The sequence below is a fragment of the Myripristis murdjan genome, chromosome 22 (assembly GCF_902150065.1).
Source record: "Myripristis murdjan chromosome 22, fMyrMur1.1, whole genome shotgun sequence".
Taxonomy (NCBI): Eukaryota; Metazoa; Chordata; class Actinopteri; order Holocentriformes; family Holocentridae; genus Myripristis; species Myripristis murdjan.
In genome coordinates this window covers 19,026,896-19,053,715 of record NC_044001.1, presented here as the reverse complement: position 1 = coordinate 19,053,715, position 26,820 = coordinate 19,026,896, and the positions used below count along the sequence as shown (strand labels likewise).

The 26,820-nt window shown below is 42.0% G+C and overlaps 1 protein-coding gene across 1 annotated transcript; it reads right to left on the bottom strand.

Moving 5' to 3' along the window:
* Positions 1 to 550: 550 nt before the first annotated feature.
* On the bottom strand, positions 551 to 26,809 carry fsip1 (fibrous sheath interacting protein 1). The gene is made up of 10 exons (XM_030044912.1): positions 26,451 to 26,809; positions 26,294 to 26,351; positions 25,980 to 26,149; positions 25,751 to 25,832; positions 25,570 to 25,653; positions 24,504 to 24,637; positions 24,151 to 24,270; positions 21,653 to 21,814; positions 9,205 to 9,357; positions 551 to 953 (listed from the first exon to the last, which is right to left on the bottom strand). The coding sequence occupies exons 1-10, from the start codon at positions 26,610 to 26,612 to the stop codon at positions 729 to 731; spliced, it is 1,350 nt and encodes a 449-aa protein (XP_029900772.1). The 5' UTR covers positions 26,613 to 26,809; the 3' UTR covers positions 551 to 728.
* Positions 26,810 to 26,820: the final 11 nt, after the last annotated feature.

The window sequence follows — 26,820 nt, the reverse complement described above, 5'->3', positions numbered from 1 at the left end:
TGGAATTCTGGTTTTCAACATAATTAAACATTAAAATTGAAGGGAGTTACACAGGATTCAGCTTGGTAAGGTCATACTAAAACGATCCCTCTCTGAAGCTGGTCACCTAGAGGGCTGGGAATGAATGGAATGCATGAATATTAAAGGCTGGAGTTGAACTCTGTCTGGCTATCACTCCTGCGGACCACACCAGCACCCCACTAAAAGCCATATCTGATGTCTGACCACCTATTACTAATGGAAACAAATTATTTTTCAGGAAAGAGCACTTATATTTCTATATTACAGTGTACGAATAGAACTAAGCCCAACCTTATGGCTACATGTTTGTGTGTGCAGCAGAACATTCTGCGGTCACCATAGCTAGTTATTACTTTTAATGAGGGCAATGTTCTGTTCTCATCTACAATACTGAGGTTAATACAAACAGTGCCCCTGCTGCTCTCTTTCCTTATGTCGAACCATAAACACAAACAAAAACAAAAGGATGCAAATCCTGCAGCATATAGAAAACATGTACAGCAGTTAGGATGAAATAGAAAGAATCAAGTGCAGTTCAAATGGGTGCTTTATTGACAAAATGATGAGAACAGAAAACACTGCATCAGAATATATTTCTAAACACATTTTTCTAAACATATTTTGCATTATAAGATGATAATCTCTTGGAACAAGTCATTTTAAGTCTAAAGGTGTAAGGCTGGTACTACCACCCCAAGCACTGACACTTATTCCTGACAGGTTCCACTCTCCAGCCCACTGAAGCTGGTGGTGTATGTATCGTGGAGCAGCTGTGACAGCAGTGCCTCAGACAGTAGAGGGGAATCTGTGTCTGAGATAGAGTGCTGTGATGTTGTGTCCCCCGTCCAAAAATCCTGTGTCCGGCTTTGTGTACGCTCACACTCCTCCAGCAGGCGATGTAACTGCTCCTCTGTAAGTGTCGCTGACTCATTCTGCAAATATACACATGATTTCAGGTATATACCACCACACACACTAAGTCACATGCATATGTACAGAAAGACACAAGTTTGAGTGAGCATGTGCACACACACACACACACACACACACACACACACACACACACACACACACACACACCACTCTTCCGTCTGCTCAGACATACACACCAGCAGTCAGAGTGCCATGAAGTGAAAACAGACAGAATACTTTTTCGCTCAAGCTCAACTGCTGATATCTCCGTAACATCCTCCTGAGATTATTCCTACTGAAAACACTCTTCACTGAGCTTAACACTCAAGTTTTTGACAAATCCGGATAAAAATGTTGCATTACTGCATGACCTATGATAAGAGCGGTATTTGTAATAATATACTGCATTGCCATGGAAGTCCCCTTTGCAGAGTTGGATGGTGTCCGGACAAAACACTCCCCGAATTAACTTAAAACACTTCCATTTGGACATGACTGTTGTTTTCCTACTGATAAGTCAGACTCTTTATAAGGAGCCCTCTGGGACTGTATAGAAGTTCACAGAGAGAAGCCAACCTAGGTTATAATGAGGACAGACTTCAGAAATTCAAATGTCAATATTTGTTCCTGTAAGTGATATCGTAAACTGAGTTATTTGGCAACTGCAATCAAAGTTATCAGGACAGGGAAACTTTTGATTCCTTATCTTAATAATAAGGTGAGGGATGATTAGTTTACCAATGAGGGCTCTAAGACGGTTGCCATTTCTTGGTGCGAGAACCAAGTACATTTAGGCAGCCACAAATCAACAGCCCATTTGTTCTTGTAATATCAAGTAATTACCTCTCATGAGCGCTGCGTGAAAAACTTGTCCTAGAGAGGCAGAGCATAACCCTCTGAGGTTAACTATACAGTCATCATTCTCTCAGCATGTGCCGCCATCTCTCTGCCTCTCTATCTGACCCTGAGTAGACTGTCCCCACCTCAAGTGACCTCTACTGGCTTTTGTAGTAATGCTGCCCACCTCAGGCCATCGGTCCTGAGACAGACAGAAAATTATGTCCATGCAGTCATTTTCACTCCATCCCAGAATCCTGCTGAGTCACTGAAGATAAATTCGCATTCCTACGTCTCATCTATGCCCCCTAGCCCGGCCAGCACTCTGTACTGATCATCTGTATTTCGCCTCTGACCAGACCACCCTCTGGAACTCCCCAGCCCCTTGCCAAGACCCAGTTGCTGATAGACATCTCTCCTGAGACTAACCTGTTCATGTTCAAAGTCCTCCAGAATGTAATGACACCCTTTAGGTCATGAAAGGTTGGGCTGTGTTACTCATTTATGACCCCCGCAATTACCCGATGCTGTGTATCGTCTTCTCCCTACTGACAGGAGACCACAGGCATCATGGATGCATTCCAGCTTAATGCCCCCTGCTGCAGCATGCAGCATGTTTTGGTTCTTTCACATGGCAGGACCACGCCCCCTCGCCTGTGGACTTGACCTTCACCTCTCAGTGGCCAAGGAGGATGAAAAACAGCCCATTTGCTTGGCATGTGAGTGTGTGCGTGTATGTGTATATGAGCATGCAGCGAAGGCACGCGCTAACAGCACAATGACACACGTGACATGTGTGCACATTAGGCACCAGATACTTAAGCCCATTTTAATGATCTTCTGTGGTTTCAGGTGGAGTTTAGACTTAATGCACAGAAAAAAAAAGATTGTGTTTGGAAAGGTAGCTCTCATATAAATGTGCAGAACCATAGGTGAAGCCATTACTAAAACTTTGCAACTTGAAACCCATGGCGTTAAAATCCACTGGTCCATTACAGGCCCGTCAATGTTTTGGGTGTTCATGAATGGGGCAATAAAAAAGTGTCCCACTGGCCAGAGTATATTAATGGCCAGAAATACCTTTAACCAATACCAGCTGTCTAGGAGATGGGAACTCCATGTTAGCCTTTCCAGTGGAGAGTGAGAGAATAGCAGGAGAGGGAGATGGCAAGAAAGAAAGAGCACTTTTTACTGCCGTGACAAAGTGCTGTGACTCTTCAAAAGCAGCTGACCTCAGCTGCCCCTTCTGCTAGGCAGGCCAGGGGTGTCTCTGGGTGACTGATGTGTGTTTTCCCCATGTCTGTCTGTCTCAGTGCCCGTCTAGTCTCTACAGAGCCTGTTAAGTTACAGTGTTTTAGCTCTTTCAGCCCTTCCCACCCCCGGGCTCTCCTCCTGCCAGGCTCCAGCTGCCCAGACACCGCATTCATTCCAGCAAACAGCAGAGAAAAGTGCTGTGTTTACAGAAAAGCGGTCCAAGGGAAATAAGAAATGATTTGTTACACAGGGGTGATTCTGGACAGTGCCCCTCTCCCACGGGGTTATCACTGAGACAGGAACACTGAAGCCAAGCCTGGTGTGACACATGTACAACACAGCAGCATTATCAGGCTCTATTTCCATTGGGAGATGACTGATTAGTACAGGAAAAGGCAAAACTCTTGTGAGAACTAGTCAAGCAGGCATTCTTAAGCTGCTGAGTGGCTATTGTAATAGTATCCATGTGAGCATACCGAGGCTAGAGTGGATATGGAAATTTGCAACAAGCCCTCAGTCAAAGGAAGTGTGTAGCTGTGTGTGGTGCTGTGCATGGGGTTGGTTTTAGCAGACTTTCTCCCAGCCATATATCCTCTGGAAAAACGTGAAAGTTGGAGGTGGAGAATCTATAGATCCTACTTAGCTCTGACATTTTCCATTAAGGAAAGTTATGGACCTGGACTGGCATCGTTGTGGGCAGACTGCATCCTCTCATATCCCCTAAATTATATTGAGCCTTGACTTACCGAAAACTAGGTCACATGAAAATATCTATAATAATTTCTAATGCCTTTTCAGGAAAATGTAAGGAATTGATTTCTTCTGGTTCTTTAGGGGTTTATCTAGCCAGAGGAGATCAGTGTGTCTTTTCCCAGACACACTGACCTCCTCAGTGTATATTTGATGAAAAGATGGTGGCAAATTGATCCTTACACGCGATATGTGCGGTGATTATTAACAGAATCTTTGCAAAACTACTCCAGACGTCTCAAACTGCGCGCTGTGCACCAGCTTTGACACCTGCTATCCAGACCCAGCTGGCTTAGTGCATGCATTCCCTTTTCAGCATTCATTTACCGCATACATCTCAGTCTGGTTTGTAGCTACACGAAGCCACGTGCACAGAGAATGAGTGTAAGGGGAAAACCTCCGCTCCCAGTCCCTGTTTAGTGACTCTTAACAATGCTGCCAAAATGGTGGCGAGTTCAATGTGTTGTTTGCCCTAAAGAGAGGAGTCTGTTTCCCCTCCTGAAAAACAATAGCAGGGTGGGCCGACCCCGGGGCTTTAGAACTAGATGAAGGTTCTCGGTCACTGTCCTGTCTCATTTACCCACCAGGAGATGAATGTGACAACACCAAAGCCATCCAGCCCTCTAAGATATCCTGCCCAGTGTGGACCACCGCCCCTGTGCAGCTCACTGTTGGGCTCCTGTACACACAGGGTTCAGGGCCAGTTTACCACAAGCGTGGGCAGCTCACATTACAGGGTCACCGACTTCAGTCACATACCTCAGCTTTCTGGGCCAAAGAGACCTGGGGGCCAGCTCTCCACTAATACATGAGGAATTCTATTCACGGCATACTCTGTGCTCTGGTTCAGAAAATAGAGACATATGCCGTGCTAATCTCTATTATAGTATACAAACTGTATGACATCGTTATGCTATGGGTCGCAGGTTAGTGGGCACAGGTCTGCAACACTGTCACATTGTGTGATAACTTTCCCCTCAAGTTAAGAGGGCATTCTGAAGTTGGGCATAACATGCTAATCACATCATGTCCTTGAGAGCGTCACTTCCTCAGTCTCCGCAGTAAGACTGATTTATAGGTTTACTGACATCTGCCTCTTTTCAAATATTTGACAATGTCTTCTCTCTCTGATCTAAAAATGTTATTCTGTAGCTCTTTGAAAAATATTCTCCTTGTTCCTTTTGTTTATTCAAAATGATTTTTGGAGCAAAATACTGGTTATCGGCAGCTTCAGAGGAAAAAAAAAAAAAAAGGAATCAGGATTTATCCTACAAACCCATATCGATCAAACCCTAGTCTCAACACCATTTGATGTTTAGGAGCCATGCTGCGCACAATGAAATGGAGCATGAGCAGCTGATTGAATGAGTAAGTGGATGAGATAATCAAACACTGAAAACCACCTACTGCTACACTGATGATGTGCAGCTGCGCTCTCTGTTTCCAGGGACTGTGCAGGGGCAGACGGACGGATACAGGGTCAATAGCCGATAGCCAATAGCCAATAGCTGTTAGCCGTCTGGGCAAGAACTGATGCGGAGTATGAGAGAGGCTGAAAGGAGAATCCCTCTTTCTCCCTGGCTCCTCTCCGCTGGCAAACCTGACCAATCTTCTGTGGAAAAAGTATTGTGAAACTGCCGAGTTGGCATAACAACGCGGCCCAACAGTGTGCAAATAGCGAGCATAAAAGATTCAGGCCAGCTTCAACCTGCCATGGTTGGATGCCCACTTTAACTTGAAAGTCAGTATGTGTGTGTGTGTGTGTGTGTGTGTGTGTGTGTGTGTGTGTGTGTGTGTGTGTGGGTGTGTGTGTGTGTGTGTGTGTGTGTGTGTGTGTGTGTGTGTGTGTGTGTGTGTGTGTGCTCCCTCCTCTGCTCTCATGCATCGTCTAGCTGAGTTCTATGCATTAACAGTTTGATTCTGATGTTACAGGTCTTATTATAATACACATCAGTACATCTGAAAAGCTACACACTCACACACACAAATGCATATTGAGTGATAGCACACATTTAAAGTACAGAGTCCATAGTAGTTTCAGCTTGATTTTGATCATCCAATGCACACATATAATTTTTGTCCACATTGCAGCCAGACTTTTGAAACCATAAATAAGTCAGGATTGTATTGTGATCAAAATTCCTTGTAAAGTGGATGTAATTCAGTCAAACAATATAAAGGGATGGAGAGCAGGAAAAAGAAATATGCTAAATGATGCCAGTGAAGATGAAAATCACCTATTTTCAGGTCAAGGGCAAACACATAGTGTTGTGAACTCAAAATCAGATGTTAGATATGGTGGCAAAATCATACTGTAGGTGTTACAATACCAACAGTGTCAGCTATGGCTGGACAAAAAGACCTTAGACTGTTGTTTGTTTGGTATAATAGACAAACGTGATATTACGGCCATCAGATTAGCATGCAGGGTAAATTCCACTAAAGATCCTGGCTAATGTCAGGCTGACATGATTGATGGTGTTGGCCTGATTACAGTGAAAAGTGCCCGGCTGGAGCCATCCTGCCTCACTGTAAAGTTTGGGATTGTCCTTCCTTCTACAGTTGATCTGGGAATGCAGCCAAATGAGGAGGCAGGAAAACAAGCATCACATCAGCTGGTGAGAATCCAGGTTCAGCCTGAACTATAGGGAGGAGCTCTGTCAAGCGTGTGTTATCACCTCTTACTGGAAACGATCTCTTTTACTGTAATTCTAAATAAACTCATCATACACTAGAAAACAAAGAAGGTCGTGTTTGGGCACAGTTGTGTCTAAGTTAACAGAGGCTTCCTTCCTCAATGCTAAGGTCAAGGTCCTGCTTTTCAGGGTAATATTATCAACAGTGGAAAATCAGAGGTGCAATTCCTTGGCAAGTAGATGAATTTTTAGGGGAGTCAGTGGGGGGGCTTCTTCAGAACTTGGATAAAGTAAAAGCAGCGATGACGCACGTAATATTGGTCTCAGATCTGAATCCAACACAGTACAGCTTTTGTTGAAATATATCAACTCCAAAGAAGTAAATCACGTAGCTTTTTTAGGTTGAACAGTCGAATCCTATTGCATAAGCTTAACACCATGCTGACACCAGTCAAACTGAAGAAGAGCACAGGGTGTTTGGTCACCTCTGAATTATATCAACAATTTAGGATGCCAACCGTTTTTGCACCTTTACGAAAAAGTGTTGCACTCCAGCAGCCGCCCAGACTAAACATGATTTGGAGATGGTGTACTTCCCTCCGTTTTAAAAGCTCTCAGAGGGAACACATCCAATATCCAATCCATCCCTTCCAGGTACTGTGGTTTATAGTGATATTTTACTGACGCAAAACATTTATATTTTTAAAACACACATACCTCAAGCAAATTCATGAACGGTCAGCCTGCTGCTGCCATTGGAATGCAGACAGCTCAGGCACCCAGACTTTGTTTTTCAGCTGTTGTCACTGAAGATTGTAAGCAGACAAAATGATTTCTTAAGATGTCTGACACACAATATGATCTAGGACAGTCGTATTAGGATAGCTTGCATATGTGTTGGAACTGTGATTTTTATGGACTACATTTTCAAAATAATTCCAAGCGAGTGATATCACCTAATATCTATGGCAGGCCATAGCCGCGGTTCACAAATCATGAACTGAGGCTATGTGCGCTAAAAAGTGAAACTGTGTCGAGTAACAAGGTCACGGTAAACGTGATTATCCCGAAATAGGAAAATTCATGCGGTCATGGTGCCTGGACAAAGAGACACAACAAAGTAAAAACAGATAGATAGATAGATAGATAGATGGATGAAAGATGTCCACCTTTTCTTAATTTCTTTTATGACTCAGTAGACATAAGCTATGCAAGACATTTTAGATTTGAATTATTTTGTCTAACACTTCTCTGATTTATCGTAAATTTGAATAGAAATTGTCCTTTTCTTGATTTTTGTGCATTTAAACCAGAGAACTGCACACACAGCCACGTAGCTGGTACACAGTGATGCTGCAGAAAAAGCTCCGGTTGAACAGACATGTGAGTTAGGGATAATCAAATCAAAGTTGGCTTCTTTATGGGTATGCTGGAGCTGTGTGAAACTGTTGGAGAATGCACTCCCAGACAAATTCCATACCACTAAATCTCTTCTGACCACACAGAAAGCCTTATAGCACTAAGAATATACATAGTGTTTTTACATGCCTTTTGCACTGCAGTCACTCCTTGGGTTTCAACATCCAGTGATAGTAACATATAAAAAGCTGGGACACATAGCTCAGAGCCGTGAGCATCTGGCAGCCCGAGTAGTTAAGAGCCTGGCGGTTTTGAAGTTCTGTGATAATGATGTGAGAACAGTTTCCTTAAACAAAGCTTAATTTAATTAGCCAAAAAAAAGATCAATTTCTCCTTAATTAGGCCAAGAATAGGTCTCCATTGCATCATATAGGGGCTTGTTTGATGTAAGGGTGGGGCTGTCGCTGTAACGTTTTGCAAGAGAGACGCAAATCTTTTTATGTTTATATTAAGCATGTATACATCATGTTGTGGTTCACCATGGTGAGCTCTGATCCGCGGGCAAAGTGGTGAGGATAGGATATCTTTGCAGCTGTATTCCAGCAGCAGCAGCAGCGCTGTGGCCAAGCACAGAGAAAGTACTGGTGGAACAGGTAGCCTGTTGCACAAGACCAGGAAAAGCTGTCCTATTGAACACTGACAGCCCCAGCAGTAAATATATCTCTTACACAAATTTAAAGTCACAAATGTCAGTGAAATCAGAACTAAGCCCTTTTCACCTTTGTGCTTGAAACATTCTTGTGTAGTAGCCTTAGCTACTTGGTTCTGGGGAAGCGTGACAGTATTGTGGTTGTAACTCTGCAGAGGGCCCTTAAACCAGAATGGGCTCAATGGTTTCCAGGGGACACTATTGAGATCACATCCCAAGGAGGAATGGTACAAAGCCATTAAACACCATAAGCGGCCGTCAGTAGTGTTAATGGCCACTCTGGCCTTCAAATCAAGTCCATCACTAACACAAAGCAGAGCAAGGACCTGAACTGAGTACCGAGAAAAATGGAATATAACTAACATTATTCTGCTGTAAGATGAACTTGAGTTAAAATGTAAACTTCTGTGAGTGTGTGTGTGTGTGTGAGAGAGAGAGAGAGAGAGAGAGAGAGAGAGAGAGAGCAAGAGACAGAAAAGGATGGGACAGCAAAAGTGAGGGAGACAGAGAGAGAATTATGGGCCTGCAGAGACAGGACTAATGCATCATCCATCTGTAAGAATATGTGCACTTGCATTCATTTTGCATGCACTTGTATATGAATGTTTGTGCATGCATAGCATATGTATGCATGTTTGTGCCTGTATGCACACGCATGTGTGCACGCGCACATGTCTGTGTGCATGGGTGTGTATGGGTGCACGAGTGTAGCTGCTTTGAACTCACAGTCATCTCGTGGCCCTGGTCCAGTGTCTCCAGCTGCTGTTCGATCTCTTGGAGGCGCCTCTCCTGCTCTTGCCTCTCCCTTACATCCTGCAGGACCTTCTCTCCTGGCTGCGGGTCCCCGTCAAGTTCCCAGCTCGCCTCCGAGCCATAGCCCTGATGCACAACAGACAGGGCCGGTTCTCACAGGGACCAAACAAGTCATGTCACATGTGGATGTGTTTGTTTAACAGAAGATATGCAGGGTACTCCAACAGACACCCACAGGTCAAGACTGTCACTCACTTAAATTGGGATCAGACCCATGATATAATTCAAAACAGTTGCTTCATTGGTGTGAAAGTTTCCTATCCCTCCAGTTCTCATCATTAGGTTTTAGTCTACCTACCTGTGGAAAATGTCAACATGCTGGCATGACCTAATGAGCTTCAGGGACAAATATGCACTGATGTCTGAATCCTGCTTTATACTGGCAAAAGACTGGACAGAGTGAAAACAAGGGTAACACTTTATATTAGAGTCTGATAGGGAATGAGTTGATACCAACAGGGGCTTACTGGGTAATTATCTGGAAAACAGACTGCAAATACTGAATAAATTCCTGGTAAGTATATAAGTAAGCCTACTTGGAAAGTAGATGGTAATAAAAATGCCATAACAGTCATTAATTACAATGGGGAATTGTTTTGAGACTGGATTATAAGCTCAAAAGAAATACTCAATAAGAATTTAGAAACTTTCATCGAAGGTACATGGGAATAAAATATTGTCATTATAATCAGTTAATTACTTGGTGCATCTTAGTTAATAAGTTAATAGCAAAATGTACAGAACATTCAACATTTTACAGATACAACCATGGGAAATTAGACTTTAAGCAAACAGTATGAAAGTACTTGGAATTTGGCATTTATAATGTAATACAGTATGTGTGGCTTTATTTTGTAGTCCCAGTACATGTTTAGTGTACAAAAAGTAAGAAACCGGTTCCAGGTAAGGACACAGCATTTTGGCATTTTACAAAATCCAACAATGGAAAGTTAGGCTTTGAGCACTGGGTTGGAAAGAAGTTTATATTTATAGCAAAATTACTTAGTACCCCCTACCAGTTTATTTGGGTGCTTTCATAAGAATGGTATATCAATTCTAGTAGCTTTTCACATAATAAACTAGTATTTACTTTGAAATGGGTACTTTGCTAATGAGGATATTTTACTGCCATCTACTTTCAAAGTCAACTCTGTCTTCAGCATTTTCAATCAAGTCTTGTAAGTAGGCCTACTTTTTTGTTACCAACTTATTTGTCAGTAAATGTAACTAACAGACAGTAAAATGAAGCGTTAGCCTTCCAAAACAAGCTCTCATTACACGAGCTGAGAAAACTCAACACCTCAGCTGCGGCAAACACTCTACAGGGGATCAAACATAAATTGCACATGTATGGCAGCCACGTGCAGCGGGATGACACGTAGTGCAGCTAGTCGTGTCCACAGCAAACACTGAATATGGGTCAGGAGGAAATTCATGAGTCATGCCTGAGGGACCATCCATGGACCACTGATAAATGAGGAGACCTCGATAACTTGTCTTTCTGACCGGAGGAGGGATGTGTTTAACTGGGGCTCAGTTACAGAGACATAGAGCATTCTGACCTGAAGTCTATTATTTAAATATGTTGTAAATCTGGCACACAACCCACTGATAGTGCAATGTTTCATGGTGAGGAAGGAATAGATTCAGTAGATGTAAATAATGATCAACAGTAGGTGCAGAATCTAGGCTTGCATAACAATGACAATGCTCAGAGATTGGTAATACACCCCAATTCGTCTCTTTACAAGTTCGGAAAAGGCGCAGCAAAAAAGAACAAGCACTGACCACTGACCAGTGAATGACCTGTGGTAAGGTCATATTTTCACCTCTAAAAATACACAACAGCACTATAAAACAGCAGCTAGGTCAAAAAAATTGTTGGGTCTGGGAGGACGCTGCCAGCCACAGCGTTGTTTTGGAGTGTCTGTCCAGCGCCATGTGGTTGAATTCTCCATCTCTCTTGGTTAGTCCACATGCCAGACAAGCCTATGTATGATCTAATAATGTTGAAATTGATGGATATTTCGTGAAATGTAGACATCTCAATAGAGACTTTCTTACTGGCAAATGGTAGGTTAGTGCAGACGGCTGGATCCAGCAAAAATTATGTACTGAAACGCTAAGTTACTAAATCTATTATGACACATTTATGACAGGATGTAATCTTAGTTAAACCCAGGGTAGGAGGAGAGCTCAGTAAACTGGCCAGTATGGTTTAATGGATGGAGGGATATTTTTCCCTTTATTGATAAGCAAAATAGCCTTCCTAATAAAGGCAAATACCACATTGCACTAGGACCGATACCAGAGCAGCTTGACTTGCAAATTTGCTTAAAGGTTTCATACTTTGCAGCAGTACAAACACAGACCCCCTATTCCGAAGAATTTTCCGATGTCGTTCATCCAAAGTGCGTGTGGCCTCACCTACCCGTGCCCTGCGTCTCCCAAGGGAAATAATGACAGCTTCTATCTGAAGCCTCTTTTAAGTGGTCGTTATTAGAGCCCTTCGGTTAAGACTCATCCAGACTACAAAAGCTGGGACCACGGCGGGATCGGGCTCCTGTCATCCACCAGAGTGAGAAGCGTAGCATTCCGAGTGGGGAAAAATAAAAATTAAAGTCTAGCTTTACCACCCTCCTCACACCACAAAATGTACGTTTCTAAAAAAGCCCAAATCTTTGGGAGAGACAGTTTATTTCATTTGGAAAAGACAGCTTCTTCTGCCCTACTTTTCAAGAACTGTAGACAGTAAACTGCAAAACTGTCTGCGCTGATAAAGCTATTATTGACCTGATTTTGATGCAGTTTGGTATGTCTGGTACTATATTTTATATTAAACCTATTCTACCTAGCTGAATTTTATGATATATAACTAAAGGGGTAAAACCCCAATTACTGGTGTGCATAGTGGAATGGAGATCACATTCACAGTCTGTTAATGACTCATATATACACTACTGATGGGGCCCTAATTACAGCAAAGGCAGATGGCCCACAAATTACACATCATCTTAACTGGCTTTATCTCCATCCCGGCCCTGGATCCTCAAATTCTCATTCATAGCAACAGCTTAATAACAACAACAGAGAAACAATGAAGCAAAGCTGCGGGAATTCACAGTTTGTAATATACGCTACTGCTTTTATGTTTCACTCTGCCAAGTTTAATGACATCTGGGTCTCTGTCTGGCTCCTTAAATCCCAAGATTCCCACTTTTCTCCTCTCCCACTGGAACCAGTAATAGAGGGGATGTGCTGCTCATGCAGGCTGTTTGCTGGGTCAAAGGGATAACTCTGCATTAACATTGCAGTTGAGTTGCTTCCTTATTTCCAACCCACTATTATATGGAGTGTTTTTTGTTTCTTTATTATGCAATCAAACAGAATAGATTTGCAATCAAAAACAGAGAAAAACTATCAACACTTCAATCCAAAAAAAAAAAGTTTTGTTGCAAATAAAATAAATTTGTGATTAAAACGTGATTTTTGCTTTCTGTTGAACTGAATTGGCCAATCTCGATAGGAGTTTATTTTACTTGCAAAGAAAATTACAGCACTGATAGTTTAGTAATAGGCTCTGATTTAAAAAAAAAAAAAAAAAAAAAAGAACAGCAATTTCAAATTGTTTAAACTCTGGTGGATCAAAATCATTACTAGCATAGGGAAGCGGTTTTATCTGTATGCAACATCAGTGCAATGTGTTAGTTCATGTGGACATTTCATTGATCATGTGCCTATCCACAGTTATGGAACCAAGTTATAACAGTTTCTTTATCAAAAACTGAGGTGTATAAAAGCCCAGTTATCGAGATCGTTACCTCTCCAGATTTAATAATGTTGAAAAACCCGAGATGTATACTTGCTTTGAAAACAGAGGACTACTGTATGTAATGAAAAGTTAACTACGCCATACAGATAAAGACAGAGCAGAAAGAATAGTGTTGAATTGGTCTAAGTTTCATATGGTTTTTAAAACAAGATTCCCTGGCCTATCACTTTTCACTGCAGTTCTGGATTAACAATGTTCCTAAATATACAATTGATTAAGCGATTATAAGAAATGAGTAAAACAAGTTTGAATCAATGTCCCAGGCACTGGCAAGGGTACGCGGCCAAGTAATCTCTGCTCTCATGCCAATCAAATCATAATAGTGATTCATTTCTTGGAGCAGACTGAAGTAATAATGTTCTTTGACCTTATTAACGGACTCCAGCTATTGTTCGAACGTGTTGCCGTATTTGTGTGAGTTTTTGAAGCACTCTGTCTTCTCCTGGAATGTGTGATAGCTGGAACTCAATATGGGGTCAGACTGAGTGACTTCCAATAAGAGCAGGGGAGAAACCAGTGTTTTAGGTTATCTGCCCATCAGTGAAACGCTGGTAATTGGCTCTCCACTGAGCAGCCACTTGTCATGCTGTTGAAGATCTCCAATAATCACATCACCTATCTGGGTCATAAGATCTCTGGGAGGCCACAAGGACCTGGACTGTGTTTTCTTTAAGCATGAAAACCATGTCAGCCACGATTATCATTTTGCAGCACTGTCCATAAATATGATATGATATGAATCTCTTGATGTTTTCCATTTCGTTCTTGGCCATACGTTGACATTTAAGTGTATCACCGTAGATTTACAGTGTAACATATGTAAGCTAAATTACACTGATGACCAAGTGAGCCTAAATTAAACACAGAATGAATGCAACGTGGGAAAATACAGGACTTGGCTGTCAGTGCATCTTGTGGACGTTGCTGGGAAATTAGGTTTCAAAAATGTTTTCTAAAGTCTTTGCTGGCCACAGTACGGAATAAAACTCCATTCAGTGACTTTCCAGGCTTCAACACCAGGAACAGTTTTTGTCTATTTGGCCAACTTTAAGATACCTTTTATCAACCATGCGTTTTTCATTTATCGAGACCACATTGATACCCTGGAATCCTACGATATCCTGCAATTTTAGCAGTCAAATAGAAGCGCTACATTCCATCCAGAAGTTGTCATGGGTGATGAGTGTGGAACAGCTGCTATGGGTGATGGATGATCCAATATTGTACACAGTGACGAAATAGGACAAATAGTAGTTATTTTTCATGCCAAACGCTTCATTTTGAATCAATTAAAAACGAATCTTGGATCCCTAACACTCTAATGTACTCAAGCAACACCGAGTATGCTAAATCTTCATGTTCCCATTAAAATGACTAAATAATTATACCATGTCAATCACATTAGCTTTGTGTATAAGTGGAGGGAGCCACTGAGGCTCTTCTCCGCTCCAGTGTGGGTCGCATCTGCGGCTCACCTCGCCAAACACAACAGCTGGATCCCCTGGTGCTTCTCGGAGACATCTCACCAACAGCAACAAAAACAAGATAAATGATTAGATCAACCACATGTATCAGTGGTCGGTTGCATCCCGCTGTGATGTGTGTACTTCCACATGGGAACAGGGCGTACAGGACAAGCCCACTGTTTTCGCTGCAGGCTGCTACTGGCATTAAGAGTTTAGAAGGACTGTAGGAGGCCAGACCAAGGTTAAAGCAACAAGAGCCACTGGAAGTGCCTCATGCCCTTGTCAACACACTCACAAGCAAAACTGGACTGCTCCTTTCAGACGCAGCTACTACAGGGAAATATCAAACATAAATAACAAAGATGGCATATTGCCCTTGACTAAGGCCCTTCATTATACTGAGAATGTCGTCAGTCTAATTGAGTCCCTTGTTCACTGAAGAACATAAAAAAGAAAGCCAATTTGTTGTTAATGTTGCCAAGATAGTTCTTTATAATATGCTGACAGACAACTGCTGCTCTAGAGATCAGTTTCTGTAGACTGGATGTGGTTCAGTCTCCACTTGCAAATCTAATCAACAAAATAGCACACGGTGTCTGTGGACACTCAGTCTTTTTGATGGCCTCTGGATGGGTCTCACTGCACACCGAAAAGGGACATTGCTGCTGTCATGAAAAAAGAGGAGCCAGCTACGCTGACTCATTCAGAGATGGCTGGTGTTGTTCAGAACAGCGTGCTCCTCTCTTTCTCTGTCTCTCTCTCTGTTTCCCTCACTGTTTCTCTGCAAATCTCAAGTAGTGTAGTAGAAGCTCTGGCTGTGCCACGTGGACCCAGGCTACCTGCCAAAGCCTGTCCACATGCCTCGCCACGAGCGCTCCCTGTGAGAACTCTGGAGCGAGCTGCTCGGAAGCGATGGCTGGGAGCCTCTTGACTTCTCCTGTTCTCCCTCTCTCTTTTTCTCTCTCTCTGACAGATGTCTTCCTCCACCATGTCATGTAGTGATTAGGCTCAGTTTCTAGGCGGAGGTGCTGTACCCCTGCCAGCCTCTCATATACCTGCCTGCATGCTTGACACCTTGGCAACAAGGTTAACACAACAAGTTTTTAACCCTGCATCACTTCCCAAAATCGAACCCATAATAATCTCCTCCCCTCTTCTTCCCTCTGTAGAAGTAGGCCACACGTCTAGCACAGAGACAAATAACTGGGCTAGACACAACCCCATTATGTATATCAACATCTTATAAATGTCCCAGATATGATATTTGTTTGTGTTCAAGTCATAGCCCCCTCCGTGGTTAAGTTTTTACAACAGCATGTTGGATCGCTAGAAGATGGCTTGATGATTGCTGAACATTCCTGAAGTATTAGAAGATTCACTTGTGGGTCATCTGGACTTTATAGTTGCTTTTTGGGAACTGAGGGTGGTCTGGAGCAATCACTGCTGCACAGATCAAAACCTCATGGTGCATCTTGCAATCAAAAAAGCATGCTGAATGCAACAGTGCAGTCAAATATCTGCATCATTCATGGATGTTCTCAATGTCTCCTTACAGGCAAAGATCTGAAAGATATCCACATTGTAAATCTGACTGGTTTGAACTCATTACTGCTCGCGATGCTGTAGACACTCTGTGCTTGAGTATAATCAACTGTACAGCATGATCTACCGCTTATGGTTCAAAGGAGATTGCAAGGAGGACTCACAGGACCACATCCAGCCAGCATCACTTTCTTTCATTCCCCTTAATAATATAAAGTAGTATTAGTATTTGCCAAACAATGACACAGACACAATAAATTTGAAGAAAGAGCTTAAGGAACACACTATGTTAAATATTTATTGAAAGCATCTGGAGGGAAAAGATGTCCAAGCATCTTTATGAACTCCCTGTTCGCCTAGGCATCCCACCAGCAACACATACATTGTCAGGCACTATGTTTGACCTACATTTCAGCTGCTAACAATCTTGCACAATGAGATGGTACTTGGTCAGTGACTGAAGACAGACGATGAAAACGTTTGTAGTGTCAGAGCACTTAAAGGAATACTCCGCTGTTTTTGGGCAAAATACCCTTTCCCAACTTACCCAGATTAAGATGTTCAACACCATTTTCACCTCTGTACGTCTAGTGGTTTGGTTGCTATGGGTAAAATTTTGTGTTAGCTTAGCACAAAGACTGGAAGTCTATGGGAATCACTAGCCCAGCTCTGTCAAAGGGGAAAAAATAAACCTTACAGCAACCAAAAGCAGTCTTATTTACACAGTGCATCATGTGTATTTGAAGTTAGATGGTGGAACTGTACCCACCGAACACGTTTATCCTTCCATCTCTCACAGTGATAGGCACACCGCACACCGCTGATCGGGAAGTGTTGAAACGATAACATTTTGTAAGATTCCCTATGTTTATAAAAGAGGAATGTGATCATCTCCCCTCCTACTGCTTAATCAAATATTATTTCATCAGGGTTAGAGAGGCAAAAAGTAAGGGACTGGTTTTCACGGAGGCAAAAACCACTGAATGGCAAACTATGGTTTACTGGATATTTTAGCCTTCACTTATTGTTAGCAAATGACTTTGTGACTGAATAATCCAATACAGAGCATCAAACTAATGAGTGAAACAGTTGGAGGTTAGTGCTCAACCATGACAGGGAAAAGCCTCTCTGAAACATTTAACACAACTGCCTCTGTGGATAACACCAGTGGGAGAGAGGTTTATAAGAAGACAATAAACTGGGTCTCATGGTAATTATAGGGTTGGGAAGGGTGTGGAGCCTGTTCCTTTTCGCCAAGCTACCCTTGTGAAAAGCACCACACATGCCACAAGACATGACATCTCAATTCGCACCCGACATCCAGCTGCATCCTCCTGCCAAACAACATCTCCACTTCAACGGGCAATAGCTGGTATTAGAGCAGAGCACCACACACACTTTAATCCCCACTGTCTTCTCCATGTCGACTCAAGCATTTGTTTTTATCCTGATACAAAGCGACACATTCGTTCGGTGCCAACTGGGTTACCAGTGTGAGAAGCATGGAGGGTGGGACTCAGCCATCAGCAAGGAACAAATCACATCCACAGCTATTTTCTATTGTGGATATGCATGTTTTTAATATTTCAGTGGAGACAGGATCTTCTTCATATTTCCGAAAGAACAGTTTCTTCTTTGGCACTGAGAATAAAATGTCTCTCTTCCTCTAGCGTCATGCTGATTTGGGGAATAAAGTGAAACATACTGTTTCGCTGTAAATTACAATGACCCATTTGTTTTATTTGTTTATCTCTCTACTTCTTCATATATTGTGGTTTTAGTTCTGTTTTGAAGGAACAAAAAACATATGGTGAAAAAAAAGTATTATGCATGCCTTGCTTTTAGGTCAAACAGTTTTCCTAAATCTAATATGAACATAATCTCCTAGATGAATGCAGCTTTTCCACAGTTGCATGGATGTGAAATAATCAAATAAGATAAGTATATAAGCAAAATATAGTGGACAGACAATCCGCATGTGCTGGCCGCATTTTGTTGGCTAAAAGGGCGTTTTCTGTCTTGGCCCCTGGTCTCTGACTCACCATCCGCTATAGTGAAACCATTGGTTCTCATCAGCAACCACACAATGTGACTCAGTGACCTCAGCCTTAAGTCGAAATGCAGCCAGCCGACACAAAACAATAACACACTTGGAGTTACTAAGCAAATGTAGAAGTTGAAGCCATGCTGATTAGAAGAGGGATCACACGCAATCAAATACAGTGGGACGACGACTGAAAACCCTAATCCCATGCATTAGTTCTCATCATAACCACACTTTGAAACCCACAATTTGAAAGAATGGAATATGTCATTGTGATCTGTGAAATAAACACACACACACACACACACACACACACCACTACCAAACACCCAACACCAGCTGTCATGACAAAATCACCTCTTCTGACTTTTACATGTGGGTGGTGCAGGCATTACCACACACTGGTACAGTAAAAGGGGTGTACTGTATATTAATGCTATCTGCCAACATCTGTTTTTAATGGCAAAAGGCTATTTGGGGTGAAGTCTGAGAAAAGTAGAGGAAAAAACAAAGGGGACAAAAGATCAAAGTCACACTTTCACATGTTACTGTGCAATATTGCCAGCACCCAAGAAAAACATCCATATTTCAAGGAAGAAGGTTGTGTTATGATTCCATTCAGCTCAGATCGTCGGACACGTGGCTATCCGAATTCTTCACAGGATTAAAACAATCAAAGAACTGAAAGGAGAAGGACTGCCATTGCTGTGAAATGGCCACGTGAAGCGCAATTGTGAGCATCAGCCAATATTGAGTCTGTTGTGGTTTATGACTCATGTAATGAATGCTTTTTCAAAGATCTGTGCACCTTCAGTTCAGTCAAAACAATATCCACCTGCCAGTGGTTTGCATTAAAGATATGGAATAAGAGAGAGGATCAAAGTCAAATACTTTGAGCAAAATACCGAGGTATTTTGCATCACTAAAGATAGCCTTTTACTTCTGCTACCATGAAATAAATTCCATATTACCTTGCAGAAACAAGGTGTACTGTATAAAATCACTTCTTAGTACAAAAAGGTAATGCTCTATGTGCATGATAATAAAAGCTAGATAAGATACTGATCTTCCGTCCTGTTACAGTAGCCTTATTGCAGTAAGCCTTACTGCATGTGTTAATAACTCAAAATGAAAGGGACAAGCCTGTGCCTTTTCTGGAGCTGGCACTTTTCCACCTTCACCAGCCCTGTAATTATGTTCTGATGGGGGGCTGACTCTCCTCTGTGGCAATATCTGAGTGGGTGCCAGGCCCAACAGGCTGGATCCACCCTCTCAGGCTCAAACCGAGGCCTAGTCTGTCAGAGACCGCTGCAAAGGTGAATGCACAGGAATGCACAGGCTGCTCTTGCCTCTGAATATCAATTGTGGCTTCTTGGGGAAGGAGAAAGCCAAGATCTACCGTCACCGATTCAAGCCCTGACTGATCCTCAATGAGTGAAAGTTCACTAGGGAGTAGTGAGTAACTCCCTCTCCCATGTTAAGCATGACAGATTGTTCGTCTGATGTGGTTAAACTCAGGAGAAAATTCTAATAGCACACTAGGAAATCTGTGCCATGTTTTGATAACATGAAAAAAGTCAGATTCTGAGGTGCTAAAACAGAGATATGATGCTCTATTTTGTGTACTTTGGACTTGTACTGGTATGAGGAGGCACCCAAGCAGGTTCCTCAACTACTGTCCAAACGGTTTCAATTAGGAAATCTGACTGGTGCAAGCTACTGCTGAGAAGAAAGGCAACCGCAAAACAAAAGCATATTTACTTTTACGATCACCTTTGGACTTACCGCCACTGAGGTGGAATGACTGACTGGCTCTGAAAGTGATTTATCATGAGTGTAGTCTACCTTTAATGTGGGCCACAATAATAAAACATGATTCAGGCAAGGTGAAAGATATTTCTAATAACCCTGCAGGTGTTGCTATCACAGAATTTCCACTTTTCAGCAACTTACAACTTGCAGTTACAGCTTTGTTATGCAGGCAAAAAAAAAGGACTTTTTGAGAGTTGTTCTGTATGTTATGTTGTTTCATATATATTTTACAACATTTGAAAAGGAATAGCATGTATTGGCCACTCAACGCTGATGAAGAACAGATGAAGGATGAATGATGGATAAATGAATTATTTGATGCCTAAAACTATTTTATCCAAGTAAAACGACTAAATAACTATTTTCATTTGCAGTAATTCCCTCGGGGAGTAGGTTCAAATAGAGCTAAGGTTTTATATTAAAACTGGTATACATTGGATAAGAATCAAACTCAAGCAAACAATGACAACAGTTGTTAAGACACTGCAAGCCGCTTGAGCAATAGTCAAAGTGCTGAGAGCACTCACCATCTCACCAGATTGCTTTGGCAATGATTAAAAACTTCTGTCTTCAAATGTTTAGTTGTTTTAGCTTCCCATAAACTAATTTCATTCAAACAGTTGGGTAAATTTAGGATGGGAACGTGTTTCAGGAAAAGTCTCCCTCCTCCGGCATCATAAATATTCAGGATATTACGACATAGATCATGTGCTATTCCAACTCTGAGATTCAAGGACCATCGTTTTTCCTTGTCCATATCCAAAAGTGATAGTAGTAAATGGCACCCTGGCTTCGCAGAACTTCACTGTAAAGTTTTTATGACTTCAAAAATATCTTTTCCTGCTGAGAGTCTATGCAAATGATGAGCACGCCATCTGGCCTTGAAACATAGTGAGATAAGGTCCTGCGATAACTCAGTGAGCTCATGTCTAGGAGCAGGACCAAACTCAGGACCAAGGCCTGGAAAAATATGATTCTACAAGGTCATGAATATCTGTTAAACGGATAACCCCCTTACTCATGTCTTAGTGATGGACTATTTGGACTATTTATTTGAAAGGGCAAGCTTTAGTCTCTGTTATAGTATAGCTACTTTGGAGGTCAATTACATACATGAACATTCATGAAGTTTGGGGAACAGACAAAATATTGCAATACGAGCTGTTGTGTGTAAGTTCACAAGTGAGGAAAAATGAAAAATATCAATGTCACTGTTAAGGACAGAGAAGTGAAAAAGCAGCAAAACCCCATTTCCACTGCTGAAAATCAATGTATAAAATGTCTTTAACCTAGAAATTCCCTGCTTGGATGTTGCACTACTAAGGTAGCATAATGATGATTTAAAAAATATATATGTTTACATTGTAACATTAACCTGAGGAATATGATGCACAGGATTTCTAGAATCGTCCTCTAACCTTTAGTTCCATAATTAGAACAAAACTTACACAATACTGTTTTTCCCCATTGAGAAAGGGCCTTAGTCCCTGAGGGTCAATTGCAAAAGATTTTACAAGAAGCTGCCATCAATGACCTCCTGCACTGACCTTGTAATGAGGACTAATGACTTTGACTCAGAGCAGCCCTCGATGCGTTTGGGAGAGCTTAATGGCACTCAAAGAGATCCCAGAGCTACTTGACAATATAGCGCTGATCGGCACATACCTGAGACATGCTTAGGTCTGTATAGAAGCTTTGCACCGAGAGATGTTCTTCATCAGAAAGGAGAAGGCGTATTCTGGAGTCAATTTCGGTCAGCTGTTCCAGTTCAGATGGGTTTGGGGTGTAACCCTGGCCTTTCACCATCCACACAGCTCCCATATATGCCTGGAGGAGAAACATCACTGACATAAGGCATAATGCTACTGCGCCCGTGAGACCCATACATCATCTATAATTTCATCTTCCCATTGGCTACAGCTAAAAGACAGATGAAAGCCTGAATCTAACACTTGGTATTCACTTTTCGATGGTGAGCAGGGTTACGATCACCACATAGTCAAATGCCAAAGATTTAACATTCGCCTATTTCTCACAATAAGCGCTTGTCCTACTAAGGCTCCCATTATATTCTAAGGAAACAGCGGGTGGGCGGTGAGCCCATCAGGCCCCACTGGTGAGGTAAGACTTGTCTGGCAGCCCTGGTGCTAAGCTCAGAGGCCAAAGAAGCTCACAAATCCACAGAGAGCACCAAGCCCTTCTCAGCTGTGACCTCAGCACACTGTGATGGGCGAGCAGGAGAAAATTGGATCAGCAAACAAAGGGGTCTATTAACAAGATGCAGCACAGCACAAGGCCAAGACTTAACAAGTGAGACCCACAAATGCATTCAATTTCATGCCCCATGTCAATGGATCTTTTGTGATTAAACCTACAGTAAGCCTCCTCCTATGTTTTAACCATTACAGTAGTCCGGTTGGATTTGGTTTCATCCATTTCTCCCACACTTCAGTCATGGTTTGGTTTGGCCTTTCAGTTCAAGTACACCCTTTAGACCACTGTAATAACTTCTCAATGAAGGATCAGTACAGTCTCCAAATAACCTCCAGTGAGAAACAGGGAAGCAGTTGTGATTATAGATATAAAAGAATAAAAAGTCATTATTAGTTTTGTGAATGAATTCTCATACAGTTGTTCTTCAGTTCCCTTAATGAGAAATACTGTGTACCATCCCTTAGCTATACATTACAGTGTGAGACGAATGTGCTAAAAGATACGACACCCACAACTAGAGCAGCAGAATTTTCAGCAGTTGCTACTGACCCACTGCCTGAGGTTACCGGTTGTACATGAAGCTGTGGAGCTTGTTAGGTGGGGAGGCGGTTCAGCGGTGTCATAATGACCATGTCAAGAGCACATGGAGGTAAAGAGCGGACAGCAGCTTTTGGTAAATGCATCCTCGGGGACACTGCCAAGATCTGGATGAAGTCCACAGAACTAAGGATACTTCATGGCCAGAGCTCCAGTGACATAAATAATGCGGATCCTGTGCTGTGGTCATTCATAACAGCATGCCTCGCAATAACAGGAAGTCTTCCTCCAGCCAATAAAAGACCTCAGAGCATCTGTGTTCCCCTTAGTTTGGTATCAGGAACTACAATTACTGCAATATTGTTCAAACCATCAAAGAAAACATCATAAACAGAGCAGCCAGACATTGAAAAAAAAAAAAGAAAAAAAACTTGGCGAGCCATCCCACGGATGCATAGCTGTCGGGGTCAAACTAAATGGTACCGTATGTGAGAGGTAAGTACTAGTCTAACTTCCTTCTCGATTCCCGATAGACCTCCTCCCATCTGACTTCAAACTGAGTTTCTCAGCTGCCAAGCAGGCAATTTAGGTAAATTACTATTGAAAATGAAAACATTTGCAGTTTGGATGGTGTAGGTGACACTGCACTGTTCCAGGTGGCCAAAAGCTCTCAGATGAATAATCAAAGGAAATTAGAGGCTTCGGTCTCTTAGTTTTACATCCAAGAGCAAACCCTCATTTGAAGTTGTTGATATGAAGGATTCTGGCTCCTGAATTCCTCACCAAACACCACGGAGAGAGAAGTTACAAAAACGTTATTAACTGATTAATAAAATGGATCCATAACATGCGACATTTCATGTGTACTGGGTATGCGGCACTTGACATCTGGTTCACAATCTGGACCTCTCTGAGGAATCTTATGCCCAGAGCCTGTCTCTGCTTCCAAGTGGTCATCAAAACATGACTGTCTCACCAATGTAATTCCATGTGTTGTTCTGTGGGCCAACGTGCAGCTGAATTATCCGGACCTCTTCAAATTTAATAACGTCATTCAACAGACCAATCGCATTAAATCTTCAAACTGATTCCAACAGTGAGTGAATGATCAGAGAAAAACAAACTAAATGTCTAGATGGTATTCAAATACCGTGACTAAATACTGCACTATGGAAACAATAGCTTCTTTGTAGTTAAGCCGTATAAAATAATTAATATCATATGTACAAAATCTCAGAGCTACATGTTGCTATCAGGAGCAAGCAGGGGAACAACCAGTGGATGGGATCATGTGCTTTAACACAACTCCAAATAAGACCTCTGGATATACAGGGGAAGTATTAAGGCTCTTGAAGATGGGAGAAACTCATCCACCACCATATGTTGCCCATTAGGACTCCATGTCAACTTACCTCGTCGTCTGCATCTCTGGCACTGCCGTCTTCTTCTTCCTCTACGTCTCTGAGGAGCATGGCAAGACGCTCCTTCTCTGCCTGGGTCATAAGCATTTGGCCTCCCTTGCTGCTCACCAGCTATTACGTTACACAACATTGAGAGGAAAAGACATTGAAAATTGCCATTCACATCACATTGCTGTTCCTTTTAATGGCACCCCAGCAGGCTTAAACCTGTCTTAGCCTTACACAGGAGACAGATAAATACGACCCTCACAGGAAAAACAAATAGTTGCGAGACTTGCTCGGAGAGATGGGATATATCCAGACAACGCCCTTGGCCCGACATGAACTTTGACATACCTCTATATTTTGTTCACAAAGTTTTTTGTGTGTTTTTTCGTGGCCTTGGAAGCCCTGCAGTCGTTGCCCTCAGATTGGTCTTGCACTGTATCTTCATGGTCCACTTCAAATAACTCTGTTGTGCCATCCAGCTGGGTGTCACCTGATAGACAAGGCATATAGAACTCTAATATATGAACATATTTGCCCCTAAACCAGAGAAATGTTGTCATGTATGCGTGCATATATGAGACACGATGTCCTTATACTATCACATACAATACGTGTACATATCCCTGCTCAACATATGTATATAATAGTGGTGGCTGGTGACTGTATTCATCTTACATCTTTGACGTATATGTCCATATGTGAAAATGTGCCAAAATTGAGTGCATTTCTTATATCGATATTTAATATGGGCATATACTGTGATATACTGCCATAAATTGAAATCCCCTACATGTACATATTGAATTTCAGTATTGGATAAGATTCTGGTACATAACTGAAACATGTAATGACCTTTAGCCAACACTGACAACAATCACACAAATTATTTGGAGAGTCATTCTTCAAGTATGAGTTTATACATTATATCATATAGTTATATAACTATATGAGGGATTTGTAATAATGATCTCATTCTGAAGCTAGGCCAGGAGGCTAGAATAGTAAGCAGAAAGACTATCAGTCCACAGGCCAAGGTTCAAGCTTCTGTGGCAGTCAGCACTGTCTTTGTACTCTGGATCTTCCCTGGTCCAGAGGTGCTGCTCTGTGGCTGTTGCTCGTTCTCATTTTGTTGGATCAGTAGCATAAAACAGCACCAGATCTTCATCAGGAAAATGTGCATGATGGGAAAGCTGTGATGAGTCCACATACAGAATACCACAGTAAAGTCTGAGTTAATGCATTACTGTCTGTCTGCATCTATCGGCAACTACAAAAGCAGGAGCACTGAGTTTCCTGAGGTTGGGGCGCCATCAAGTGTACAATTTAGGCAATAACCCATGACAGTGAAATCTATTACCAAAAAAGCATGTTTCATTTTCTGTGATTTTTTTTTTTTTTTTTTTTTTCTTTGCACAAACTCACTTTGCTCTGTGTGTCCGATGTCATACTCTTGGTCAAGCAGCTCGGTTTCAAACACAGGCTCAACGTCAGCTTCCTCTTTGAGTCCTTGGAGTGGAAAAACATTTTTCAAATGCCTCACTGACTGGATATGACAACAAGCTTTGTCACAATGTTGCAAAAATATAGCATGGCTTATGCTTACCACTGCGTACTTCAAGAGCCAAAAACAGTCTTGTGTTTGCAGCTTCGTGTGCACTTTGAGAGCCCAGTTTAGGGTCATTCTGCTGCAGACAGTTTCATGAAGTGTGGTGTTACATTTTGAGTATGCCAAGTGATAGAGACACCACCTTTTGTCTTTTTCTGTCCAAACAATCTCTGCTCTGGTGCATCAGCAATGCAGTTAAATAACTAATAACTATTGTGCTGCATACCTGTAATTCTTGCCACATTTTCTCTCTAAGCTCCTTCCCTTGACGCTTCACTTCTTTTTCTCTGCTCATCATTGCAGAGAGGATTTCATCAAGTCTTCTAATTTCATCAAGAGCCTTCTGCAGTTTGGAGTCTTCATCCTCTTCATCACTGGCATCTACATGGTCCTGATCTTAAAAGTGTACACAAATTCCATGACAGATATATAGTTACTACACTGGGACTGTCCTATCAAGAAAAATTAATGTGTGCTGGCAATGAGATCATGCCCTCCACTCTGACCTCAGCCTCACTGCTTCATGGACAGCACACTCACCTTTGTCTGGACCTCTGCCAGATGAGTTCTTCATCTTTTCTTCTGAGCTACTGTGGTCCTAATAGGGGTTGTTTCAGCGTGTTATCATGCAATGATCAGAAGTTTTCTATTGATAATATAGCCAATATTTAATTTACTCTCCTTCCATCAAACCTACCTGCATATCAGTAGTATCACTAGTCAAAGCAACAGCGGACTGTGGTTGAGTGGGAAAACTTCTGTCAACATGAGAAAATGGCACACTGAATACAGGGCTACTGGTTTTCGTGCAAGACGCAGGTAGGGAAATGTCATCCAAACTACCTTTGGTAATTTTCATAGCGTGACCTAACGTTAGTAGTAACGTTAGCGGTATCCAGAAATACTTATATTTTCAAACGCTTTGGAGAAATGCTAGACAAAACAACTTACTAACAACGGCGTCCTGGATAGTGTTCGTATAAATGTGGTAACTAAGGAAGCAAACTCTCCCAGATGTCGTAACTATGGGTATGTGCAGTGGTTTCTATGGATACGGAACGAAGTCG

What these genes read in the sequence shown, in the direction of transcription:
- fsip1 (XM_030044912.1), bottom strand. Translation starts at nt 26,612, where the DNA reads ATGAAAATTACCAAAGGTAGTTTGGATGACATTTCCCTACCTGCGTCT. An exon ending in GTGATACTACTGATATGCAG is followed by an intron (nt 26,352 to 26,450) that starts GTAGGTTTGATG and finishes AACCCCTATTAG; the next exon opens with GACCACAGTAGCTCAGAAGA. An exon ending in CAGACCTAAGCATGTCTCAG is followed by an intron (nt 9,358 to 21,652) that starts GTATGTGCCGAT and finishes GTTGTGCATCAG; the next exon opens with GGCTATGGCTCGGAGGCGAG.